Here is an 11,569-nt window from a genome sequence, read left to right as displayed (position 1 = left end):
GTGCGCCTAAATCTACATGCCAGGATTTATGCCACGTTTTTGTTGGTGCCGATTTTTTAGGCGCCACATATAGAATCTCCCCCAAAGTCCTTAACAAACAGGGAATAGGGGGGTTGGAGGGGGGTGGAGAGGATAGGGGGGATAAAGGGTTCGAAAGAAAATGATAAATTGTAAAGTGTTTAGAGCCAGAGGCTCGATGTTGTACCTGAGATGTTGTTTTAATAAAAATGTATAAGTTAAAAAAAAATTAAGAAAAAAAAGATCAGTGATAGACTAATGTACAGAAGGAAGGGAAAACAAGAAAAAATGGAAAGGCAAACATGGAAAAGGACTTAAGAGAAGACAGAAACGAGGAATGTGCTGTTCTAGGCTATGAGAAGTGATAAAGCTTCAACAGTAAGCTAAACAATTCCCAAGTAAAAACTTTACCAGTAGACTCTCAATTCTTAATCCAACCCTTCTTTAATGTAGCAATCATAGCAAATAAAGAAAATCACAGTTGCTTGAACAAAATTGTTGCCTTCTGCACATAGAGTCCATATCTAGTCACTTCAGAGGCAAGGAGATGGCCAGCACTTAAGCCCAGCTGAGAGGTAAAGCTGTAATACTCAAAGGGGAAAATAACCTGGGAAATGTCTTGGGAAAAGGAGAAGAATTTTGATGGAACTACAGTAAATTAAGGAGGGATCAGCCCCTAGAATAACTGCTGATCACAAAGGCATGCTAGGAAGCCTGGGACTCTCTCACACACCCCCCAGGGACAGAGAGGCAGGGCTGGCCCTAGCCCAGAGTGGACAGCCCATAGGGAGAGCCCACAATGAATCACTCACAGAAAACTACAAACTATAGTGGGGAGGGGGGAACCCCAGTACACAGTGCTATCTATTACAGAGACAATGCAATTGTAACAATTCACCCTTCCATGAATGTGGAGGCAGGTTAAGGAAAGTAGAAAAGAGAGACTAGGATGAATCCAATTAGAAAAATAAAATGCCCCGCTGACAAAAGTAGAATACAAAATAAAGTGTGTGTGTGTTACTTTGGGCCCCAGGAGGGTGTATAGGTTCTAACTCTTTTTTCAAAAGGGCCCTGTTTAATAAGATGCACTAGCGGATTTTAGCATGCACTAATGATTAGTGCATGCAAAACGCTAAGATGCCTATAGGAATATAATGGGTGTCTTAGCATTTAGCGTACCTTAGTAAAAGGTGCCCAAAGTGTTTAGCAATTGTGTTGTTCCTGGCATGATACTAGAGTTATCTCTCTATATAAAAGGCAACCCCAACGTTCTAATGAAGCCTCCACGGAAGTTGAGGCGCCCGAGATATCCGGTGTGCCCTGGAGTGTCTGCACCGCCCTCATGTCAAAACGTCATGACGTCGAGGGCAGAGCAATGACACTCAGGGCGGAGCAATGACACTCGAGGGCCGAAACGGAAACGCCACAGGCACGGCCACGGAGGCGCAGCAAAAAAAACAAACCCTCCCCACACACAGCGAACCCTGAACAACGACCGACGGTCACACGGAGGCAGGCAAGTTGCTCGGAGGGACAGAGGAAGGGGGCCCCTTGCTAGCGCCTGTTTCATTGTGCTCAGAAACGGGCATTTTTTCCTAGTATTTTTATATTTTTGTATGGTGCCTTGTAAGGGAACATGTCCTAGCTTCATTTTAGGTAGAATGAGAACTGAAATTTATGGGGCTTATATTGATATTTTGTCCCATTCAATATAGACTCTAGACTTCACTCTCAGGTAGAAGAATCCATTAATTTATGGTTTTACTGGGTGGCTGAAACTGACTGGGGGCTTCTTTATACATTAAATACTTTTGGAATCTGTTTTTGTACTATTAAAATGTGAAGTGGAAGGGGTGGGAAGAGGAAAGCTGTGATGTGTGGAAATATCACTTTGTCTCCCCTCCTTCTGCCTTCCTCTGTTGCCCGAGCCTCCTCAAATATTTGTCTAGAGACACCACTGGAACAGTGGAGTAAATAGCCAGACTTTACATCGGGAAAACTGATTTGACAATAGCATCTGGTAAATATTTGAATTTTATGCATTTAATTCTGGAGAATTTACTTCTGGAATGACATTAAGGGATCTGAGACCAAAATGGTACTGGGTCTGCTTCAAAAGTCCTAAGCTTAGCAGCCAACATTCCAAAATGATTGGGGGTGCCATGGTAAACACAAAGTACCTCTCCTGGACACAGGGAAAGGGTTTGCTCAATACTGGGGCACCCAAGCACCCACCTACCCAAGGACTGGCACCTATGGCCATAGGAGCCAATTTTTCAAAATGATGGGGGGGGGGGGGGTGCTAAACCCACCAGAAATTATCCCTCCCTAGACACAGGCAAGGAGTTTGCTCAACATTGGGAGTGCTCAAACACTCACAGAGCTGGCTGCTATGCCTATGGCCAATACCTAAACACATACATTACAGAGAAGAGGTAAAAAGGGAGGGGGGTGATATAAGAGGTATTCAAATTACTCCCAAAAGATATTAATAAGATTAGAACTTGAGGCTTCAAGTTAGAAAACTGAGGAACAAGGTCAGGAAATATTTTTGCCACGGAAGGAGGGGGACTGGCTAAAACAGAAATAAAGTTTAAGATAGCACGGTTCAAGTAGAGAGAGCAGAAGCGTGACCGATTCTGTTCCCTGGTAGTTGCTTTTAACAACCAGCTTTTCAAAACGGAAATGATTTTGAGTAGTATCCCAACACAAATTTGGGTAACGGATTGCTCACTGCACGCACAGAGCTGGTTCTATTCCTTCTCTCCCCATCCCCAAGTTCTATATCCCCAGTCTCCATAGTTCTTTAGCACACCATTAATGAGAAGCATATGTGACGTCACAACCTATCCCTGCCTCCAGCCTCTGGAGTCAGGGTCTAATATGTATAGGGAAGGGGGTTCCGCCTCCTGCTTGACAGTTGGGCGGAGAGAGGTGACGAAACGATGGCTTAGCGAGAGGAGAGGCGTGGCGCAGTGATTGGACATTAGGGGGCGGGACCCGGCGATCAGATTGGCTGTCTGGTGGACAGCAGGCAATGCGCGGCCATTGGGCAGTTGCGGAGGCGGGGCTCAGCGTTGTTGATTGGCGGTTTGATGGCTCGTAGGCGTGGAGCGGAGCTTGTGAGCGCAGCTCCCGAAGTCTCCCCGGACTGCTGTCGGCTGAGACCGAGAGCGCTCTTTGTGTGTGGGTCTAGGGAATGGGGTAGAGTGGAAGATCGGGCCCGTGAGCGGAGGAGCCGTACGGCGCAGCCCCCTTACGACCCACGCAGGAACTTGGAGTAGCCCCTCACTCCGATGCACTGAGGCCGGCAGTGTCAGACCCCCCCCACCCATCACCTTCAACCCCGGCTCTCCGCGGAGCTGGTCAGAGAGGGTGGGCGGGCACGGACTCGTCCGGCGAGGGCAGAATGAACCGGGGTAGCTCCAGCACCGATTTCACGATGTGCAGCAACTGTCAGAAACTTCTCCGCAAGAGCAAGGTATCCTCCTCCTCCTGGGAAAACTGGAGGGAATGGGGTTCAAAACAAGGGTGCACCGGGGTTTCAGCTTCTTCTCCACAGGCAAAGCAGGTTGGCCCCGTTCTCGGGGAAAAGTTGGATGGCAACACTCTAGATGTCAAGATTGATACGTACGGGTTATTGTACGTGAGTGTCAACTATGATAGAGCTGTATAGGTAGTATATGATATATCTTTTATTTTTGGATCTTTGCAATGATTTCGAGTCTATAAAAAAAAAATTTACAGAGACTGCATAATGGTTACAGTTACTTTTTCTGTTGTTTTTTTTTGGGTGGGGGAGGGGCATGTTTAAGGGCAGTTTATTGACAAAGATATTCTCTAATTTTGGGCTTCATTTCACAATACTTGTAACTGAAAGTATAATGAGAGGTTTGGAATAGAGGCTAGAGCTCGCTGTGCTTACTACCGAACAGTAATCCTGATTTCTTAGTAGAATATTATTTGCAATATGAAATACTGGTCGGGATCGTGGCGCACTCGGCGTTTTTCATGGGTTATCTTTGTTTTTGCAGAATGTCAAAAAAACATTCTATTTTGTGGCAGTAAATATACTGCAATACGAGCTTGAAGTCTGCGACATGTTTCAGAAAAGTATAGAGTTAAGTTCGTCTCGGAGTTCCCCTGTTAATAAGATGCAGCTAGTCGGCAGTGTTTTTGTCTCCCTGAAAAACTTCGTCCATGTAATGGAAGATAACTGGTTAAGCGTTGCTTTGTGTTCAGTTTGTGGTTTGGAACTCTTGCTGTTTTTTTTAGCTCGTTTCTGTAACGCACACGGCACCACACTTTAGATTGAAGTCCCTCTTTTTCATATTTGAATTTGGAAGATTTTAGTTAAAGTGCAGTTCGTTGCAAATGAATCAAATTACAGAGCTGGTTCTGAGTGAATGCACATTTTAATATTCGTGATGTTCGTCTAACTGACATAGTGAATCTGCTAATAATAAAGTGAGTAAAGCTCATCTTAATTCTTTTGCGCTTTGTCCAAAAACTGTTTTTTCTTCTCTGAGGCAGGATAAGTGAAGTGCCAATCAGAGTTGTTGTTGAAGCCTCTTTCTCCTGCAGTTGACTACTGGATTTTTCATATGTTTTTTTTTCTCTCATTTCTTAGGATCTTTTACATTTTTATCTTGCCTTTTATCAAACAATATTATAGAGCTTTGAAAAAGACTTGCACAAAGGTGACAAAACTTGCCTTGCTGAGCTTAGAAACAAAAGTTATTTTTCTCCCAATCCTCCTGGCATCAGATTTCATTTGAGACTTGCAGCTCAGCTCATTGTAGCAAGACTTGGGAGGCATAAACTGGAGCAGACCCCCCCCCCCCCCAGTTCATTTGGAGTTAACCACTTCACTGCCATGTAGACTGGGTTGTTTTTCTTGTTTTCTAACCACAGTGGGAACAAAAAAAGTTTAACTTAGAATGTTGTAGGTGGTAACTATTACAATGTATTGGTGACTAGCTTAGGCAAACTGTCCTCCTTGTGTGATCAGACACTACAAATCCCACACTGCTTTGGGATGAAAGTTAAATCCAGGACTGATGAAAGTTTATCCAGCCTGCAACTTTGTAATTTGGCATAGGGTAGCCACGGTCCTTGAGGGCCACAATCCCGTCAGGTTTTCAAGTTTTCCACAATGAATGTGCATGAGGTCTATTTGATTTGCATGTATCTAATCTCAGAAGTATTTTTGAGGGAGAGAGTTAGTAGTTGGTGTAGATGAGCAGATTGGATAAGCAGTATAGTCTTTATCTGCACTTTTTTTTTCGGTTTCTGTCAAAAGCTAGTCAAATGTGTTAAGTTAGTCCAATGAAAAGGTGTCACCTGAAGGTGCCTAAGATGGCTTCTGGCTTTTATCTAATCACATCCTGCTGCTGAAGCTCCAACAATCGTATCCCAGTACTTTCTAGTTCTGCCTTTCACTGTTCTAAGAGATCAAAAGAGAGGGAAAAGTGACTTGTAAGTTTTGATTCCATCTTGGTTGGTATTACTACTACTACTACTTAACATTTCTAGAGTGCTACTAGGGTTACGCAGCGCTGTACAGTTTACAAAGAAGGACAGTCCCTGCTCAAAGGAGCTTACAATCTAAAGGACGAAATGTCAAGTTGGGGCAGTCTAGATTTCCTGAATAGAGGTATGGTGGTTAGGTGCTGAAGGCGACATTGAAGAGGTGGGCTTTGAGCAAGGATTTGAAGATGGGCAGGGAGGGGGCCTGGCGAATGGGCTCAGGGAGTTTATTCCAAGCATGGGGTGAGGTAGGGCGGAGCCTGGAGTTGGCGGTGGTGGAGAAGGGTACTGAAAGGAGGGATTTGTCTTGAGAGCGGAGGTTACGGATAGGAACGTAGGGGGAGATGAGGGTAGGGAGGTATTGTGGATCATCTAATGGAATGGTGTGTATATGATCACTGGAACTGCTGAGCGTAGTGAGACCACCTTCTTCCCTCTTTGCCACTTCTACTTGGGAGCCCATTGTGTGCACAAAGAGTCAGGGTTGGAGGGGTCGTGGATTTGATATACCACCTTTCTGTGGTACAACCAAATTGGTTTATATCTTATTAGATGCAGGTACTTTGTTCCTAGTGGGCATGCAGACTTAACCATCCACTGACCCAAGTACAAACCCTTAAGTGATTTTTGCCCATGATCACAAGGAGCCACAGTGGGAATCAAACCCAGTTCCTCCAGTTCTCAGCCCTAATGCACTAACCATTTAGGCTGCTTCTCCACTTACAAAGGCACAAGGGCTGACACATGACTAATCCTCAGTCCAATATAGTAAGTTCTTTGGAGGGAAGGCTAACATGAAGTGTGGAGGGCCCCCTGCCTTTAAAGATTGAAGGGGCTATTGTACCCCATGGCCCATTGGTGTTATTGAATGATGTTAGGAGCAGGGCTGTTGCCACTATTAACATCAGAAACATCCCCCCTCAAGGAGACTGCACCCAGCTGGGGACGAGACTGGCAAATGACTGAGAGAAAAACATTTGGAAGTGGCAGTTTCAAGCCACAACATGAGAGGTGCTTGGAGTGCAGATGTCATTGTTACTACTACTGCTACTTATTTCTGTAGCGCTACTAGATATTTGCAGCACTGTACTCTAAACATGTAAGAGACAGTCCCTGCTTGACAGAGCTTACAAATAGGACAAATAAAAGATTTGGGAATTATTTATGTTGGGAATGATAATGGATATGAGTAGTGATCAAGTGAATAGGAGTTAAACGCAGCCTCAAAACATAGTAACATAGTAGATGACGGCAGAAAAAGACCTGCACGGTCCATCCAGTCTGCCCAACAAGATAACTCATATGTGCTACATTTTGTGTATACCCTACTTTGATTTGTACCTGTGCTCTTCAGGGCACAGACCGTATAAGTCTGCCCAGCAGTATCCCCGCCTCCCAACCACCAGCCGCGCCTCCCAACCACCGGCTCTGGCACAGACCGTATAAGTCTGCCCAGCAATATCCCCGCCTCCCAACCACCAGCTCCGCCAATTAAGTGCCAATTAAGTGCCAAGTACCTCATTAAGTTATGCACATGCAATTGCTGGTATTCTATAAGGAGGAATGCAATTGCACACCTAACTCTACATGCTACATAAAGAAATAGTGGGTAGGCAATAAATTACCATGTAAAGGGGGAGGGGGTGTAAGGGGGCATGGATTTGATATACCACCTTTTTGTGGTATATCCAAAGCAGAATAACAAACCCTTGCTACATGCCATTTTAAAATTGAACAGAAAAACTAAGGGCCCTGTTTATAAAGGCGTGCTTGCATTTTTAGTGCGTGCTAACCATGTAGACACCCAAAGGAATATTATGGGCATCTACATAGTTAGCACGTACTAATTTTTAGCGCATGCTAAAAAGACTAGCGTGCCCACGTAAACAGGGCCTTAAATTTGGTTCATTTTGATTTCATGTTAAAATTTCAGGTTCTAACCCTACCATAAAGTAAATTTAAAACAACCCTCTCTGCGTTTCCTCCTCAGTTTCTTACTTCATTCGTAGTTTCTTCTTGGGGCATGGCAACCCCCATCAGCGTCCACCCCATTGGTGTACTAATTCAGAAAGGTGGGCTTCTAGCCTAGATTTGAAGACGGCCAGATCTAGAGCTTGATTTACTGACTTGGGAAGTCTGTTCCAGGTATACAGTGCAGCAAGATAAAGGAACAGAGTCTGGAGTTAGCAGTGGAGAAGGGTACAAATAAGAGAGATTTACACGAGGAGTGGGGTAGGGGAGGAGAGAAGAACAGAGAGGTACTGAGGAACTGCAGACTGAATGCACTTGTAAGTTAAAAAGAGGAGTTTGAACTGTATGCAGAAATGGATAGGAAGCCAGTGAAGTGACTTGAGGAGAGGGCTAATAATGAGCGTAGCGACACTGGTGGAATGTAAGTCATGCAGCAGAATTTTGAACGGATTGAAGGGGAGAGGGATGGCTTAGTGGGAGACCTATAAGAAGCAAGTTGCCATAGTCTAAGTGGGAGGTGATAGCAGTGCGGATAAGGGTTTTGGTAGTGTGCTGAGAGAGGGACAAAATTTGGTGGTGATATAGAGAAAGAAACAGGTTTTAGCGGTCTTTTGGATATGTGCAGAGAGAGAGGAGTAAAAAATGACCCCAAGGTTATGAACTAATGAGACAGGGAGGATGAGTGTTATCCACAGAGATAGAGAATGGGGAACGAGGACAGGTGAGTTTAAGAGGAAAGATAAGCAGCTCAATCTTGCCCATGTTTAGTTTCAGATGTGAGACATCAGGCAGCAATGTCAGACAGGCAGACTGAGACTTGGGCTTGAATTCCTGCTGAAATTTCTGGTGTGGAGAGAGAGGTCTGGGAGTCATCAGCATAAAGATGATGCTGAAAACCATGGGGAGGAGATCAGAGCCCCAAAAGAAGAAGTCCAAAGACAGAGCCCTGAGGTACACCAACTGATAGTGGTATAGAATCGGAGAAGGATACACCAGAACATACACTAAAGGTGCGATGGGAGAGATAAGAAGAAAACCAAGAAAGAACAAGAGCCCTGCAATCCAAGTCAGCACATCATATCAAGGAGCAGATGATGATCAACAGTATCAAAAGCAGAAGATAGATTGAGAAGGATGAGGATAGAATAGAGACCTTTGGATATGGCAAGGAACAGGTCATTAGAGCCTTTAGCTAGGGCTGTTTCAGTTGAATGTAGAGGGCCAAAGCCAAATTGGAGTGGATCAAGAATAGCTTGAGATCAAAGAAATTCAAGACAAGCACGTTCAAGTAGCTTGGATAAAAAAGGGAGGAGGGAGATGGGGTGATAGTTGGAAGGGCAGGTAAGTCCAAGTAAGGTGTTTTTTTTTTTTTGAGGAGTGATGTATCTACAGCTTGTTTGGAGGCATCAAGAACAGTTGCAGTGGAAAGTGAGAATGAGGACATGACGCATAGAAGGATGGCAGTAGGAGTGAGTGCTGAGAAGATGGATGAGAATAGGATCAGAGAAACAAGTAGTTGGTTTGGAGGAGGAAAGAAAAGTACTCAATCATATTTTGGGGAGAAGGTGGTGGAGGTGAAGGCACTTTGAAGATGGAGTTCAGTGTGACAAAAGACATCAAGGGTTTGAGACGAGTTTATCATATGGATGTAGTCTTGTTTGAAAAGTGAAGGAACAGACTGGAAGGAGGTCAACATGAATTTGAAATGTATGAAGTCAGCAGGGACACGGGATTTTAGCCAAAGGCGTTCAGCAGATTGGGCACAGGAATGTGCGTAGCAGATTCTAGAGGTCAGCTAAGACTGGAGTTTGATATGCTTTACAGACTGAGGAATGGGAAGAGTGAGACTATCCAGAGTAGAGGAGAGAATAGTATTCTCCGAGGACAAGCAGGCTGCTTGTTCTCACTGATGGGTGACGTCCACGGCAGCCCCTCCAATCGGAACACTTTCTAGCAAAGTCCTTTGCTAGTCCTCGCGCGCCGATGCGCACCGCGCATGCGCGGCCTTCTTCCCGCCCAAACCGGCTCGTGCCGGCCAGTCTTCTTTTGTCCGCGCTCGGTACGGTCGTGTTTTGCCGTTCGCGCCCCGAAAGATGACCTCGCGCGTCGTTTATCGACTTCGTTCTAAAAAAAAAAAAAGGTGTCGGAAGGAGACCTTTATGGTTTTCTCCCTTCCCGTACTTCTAGTTTTGCCCCGGTAAGTTTTCTTTCATCGTCGGGGTAGGCCCTATTTAGGCCTCGGTTCGAAGTTTTCTTCCCCCTATTTTTGTGGTGCCATTTTCGCCATTTCGAGTTTTGATCTCGCCGGCGCGATTTTTCCGCCCATGACATCGAAGTCTTCCAGCGGCTTCAAGAAGTGCACCCAGTGCGCCCGGGTAATCTCGCTCACTGACAGGCACGCGTCGTGTCTTCAGTGTCTGGGGGCTGGGCACCGCCCGCAGGCCTGTAGTCTGTGTTCTCTTTTGCAAAAGCGGACTCAGGTAGCGAGATTAGCCCAGTGGAACGTTTTGTTCTCGGGCTCTTCATCGGCATCGGCACGGGGAGTATCGACTGCTTCGACGTCGTCGGCGCCCGGACCTTCATCCTTGCCCCCGATTGCATCGAGGCATTGGCCCTCTGCATCGGGGCGACATCGGAGGGCTGCGTCGGCGTCGGTGGTATCGAGACCTCCTCGTCTGCTGATGTCGTCGGATGGTGGTGCTTCGTCTGGAGTGCAGGTGAGGGCTGTCCATTCCCCTGCTGGTGGCGGTGAGCCTTCGGGTGGGTCTCCCCCTACCCTGAGGGCTCCTGCGGTACAGCCCCCCCCGAGACCGACCTCCTTCGGCCTCGGCCCCGAGGAAGAGACGGCTGGATTCTACGTCCTCCTCGTCGGTGCCGGGAAGCTCCGGTGACATGCTTCGTCCCAAAAAATCGAAGAAGCATCGTCACCGGTCCCCTTCCCGTGTCGGCACCAAGAGCTCTGGGTCGCCGAGGGAGTCGGCACCCAGTAGGCATCGGCACCAAGAGGACCGCTCGCCCTCTGTTCAAGAGGTGTCGGTGCGCTCCCCTTTAGACAGCCCGGAACAGCCTCCACGCCCGGAACAGGTTCTGACATCGACTCCTGCATCGGCGTCCATGTCTTTTTCCACAGCCGCTCTGCACGAGAGCCTCCGGGCTGTTCTCCCAGAGATCCTGGGAGAGCTGTTGCGCCCTACCCCTCCGGTACCGGGGGTGCTTGCGCCACCGGTACCATCGAGCCAGGCGCCGGCTGGCCCATTGCCCGGGGTGAGGTCTCCGACATCGGTGCCGCTTGCGGTACCGAGTGCGGTAGCCTCCCAGGAAGGCTCCCCGACTACGTCGGCGGAGGGAGCTTCGCCGGTGCGGGCGAGGGAGTCTACCTCGACGCTCCCACCGTGGCCGTGGTTCCACGGAGTCGAGCCGGGCACGGTTGCAGACACAGGTCCGTGAACTTGTGTCTGACACCGATGGTGAGGCCTCGTGGGAAGAGGAAGAGGACATCAGATATTTCTGTGTGAGCTTTTATTATCCTCATCTCCTTTTTTTAAATTTATCTTTCATCCTTACTCATTTTCCAGTTTTCTACATTTCCTCTCCCATTTGACATCCTTTTTCCTATTCTGACTGCTTGATATTTATCCTTCTGCTACGTCTCATCTTGCTGCTGTCATTCCTAGTTCCTCTTTCCTTTGTTCATGTGTTTTCCTTAAATACACCCTTCCACACTACAAGAAAAAGTCCGGAGGTCTTCTGTGCATAAAGGCATTCTCCAGCCCAATTCACCTACACTGTAACTGATCTGCATCATTTAACCAATCCTTCCACCTGCGAGGATGTCCAGCATCTTATACAGGGGGGACAGAATTACAATATAGACCCCAGCACCTACAATTTGTTTTTTTAAACATGCACTCTCTGCACGCTCTACCAATATAGGTTGATGTTTCTGCTTGCAAATCAGCAAACATATTCAAAACTATGGTGTTACCTCAGTAACAGCAACACACTCCTTCCACTGTTAGAAAGTTTGCAACACACAAAACCCTGCCAACCC

At 46.7% G+C, this 11,569-nt stretch overlaps 1 protein-coding gene across 1 annotated transcript in view; it reads left to right on the top strand.

Moving 5' to 3' along the window:
* Positions 1-3,168: 3,168 nt before the first annotated feature.
* SESN3 (sestrin 3) overlaps positions 3,169-11,569 on the top strand; it is a 109,276-nt gene continuing 100,875 nt past the window's right edge. Inside the window, exon 1 of the mRNA XM_030200217.1 lies at positions 3,169-3,499. Coding sequence (XP_030056077.1) covers positions 3,428-3,499 — 72 coding nt within the window. The 5' untranslated portion in view covers positions 3,169-3,427. The remainder of the gene's footprint in view (positions 3,500-11,569) is intronic.

The sequence above is a fragment of the Microcaecilia unicolor genome, chromosome 4, assembly GCF_901765095.1.
Source record: "Microcaecilia unicolor chromosome 4, aMicUni1.1, whole genome shotgun sequence".
Classification (NCBI taxonomy): domain Eukaryota; kingdom Metazoa; phylum Chordata; class Amphibia; order Gymnophiona; family Siphonopidae; genus Microcaecilia; species Microcaecilia unicolor.
Note: the sequence above shows the minus strand (reverse complement) of the source record. Positions and strands in the feature narration are given on the sequence as shown.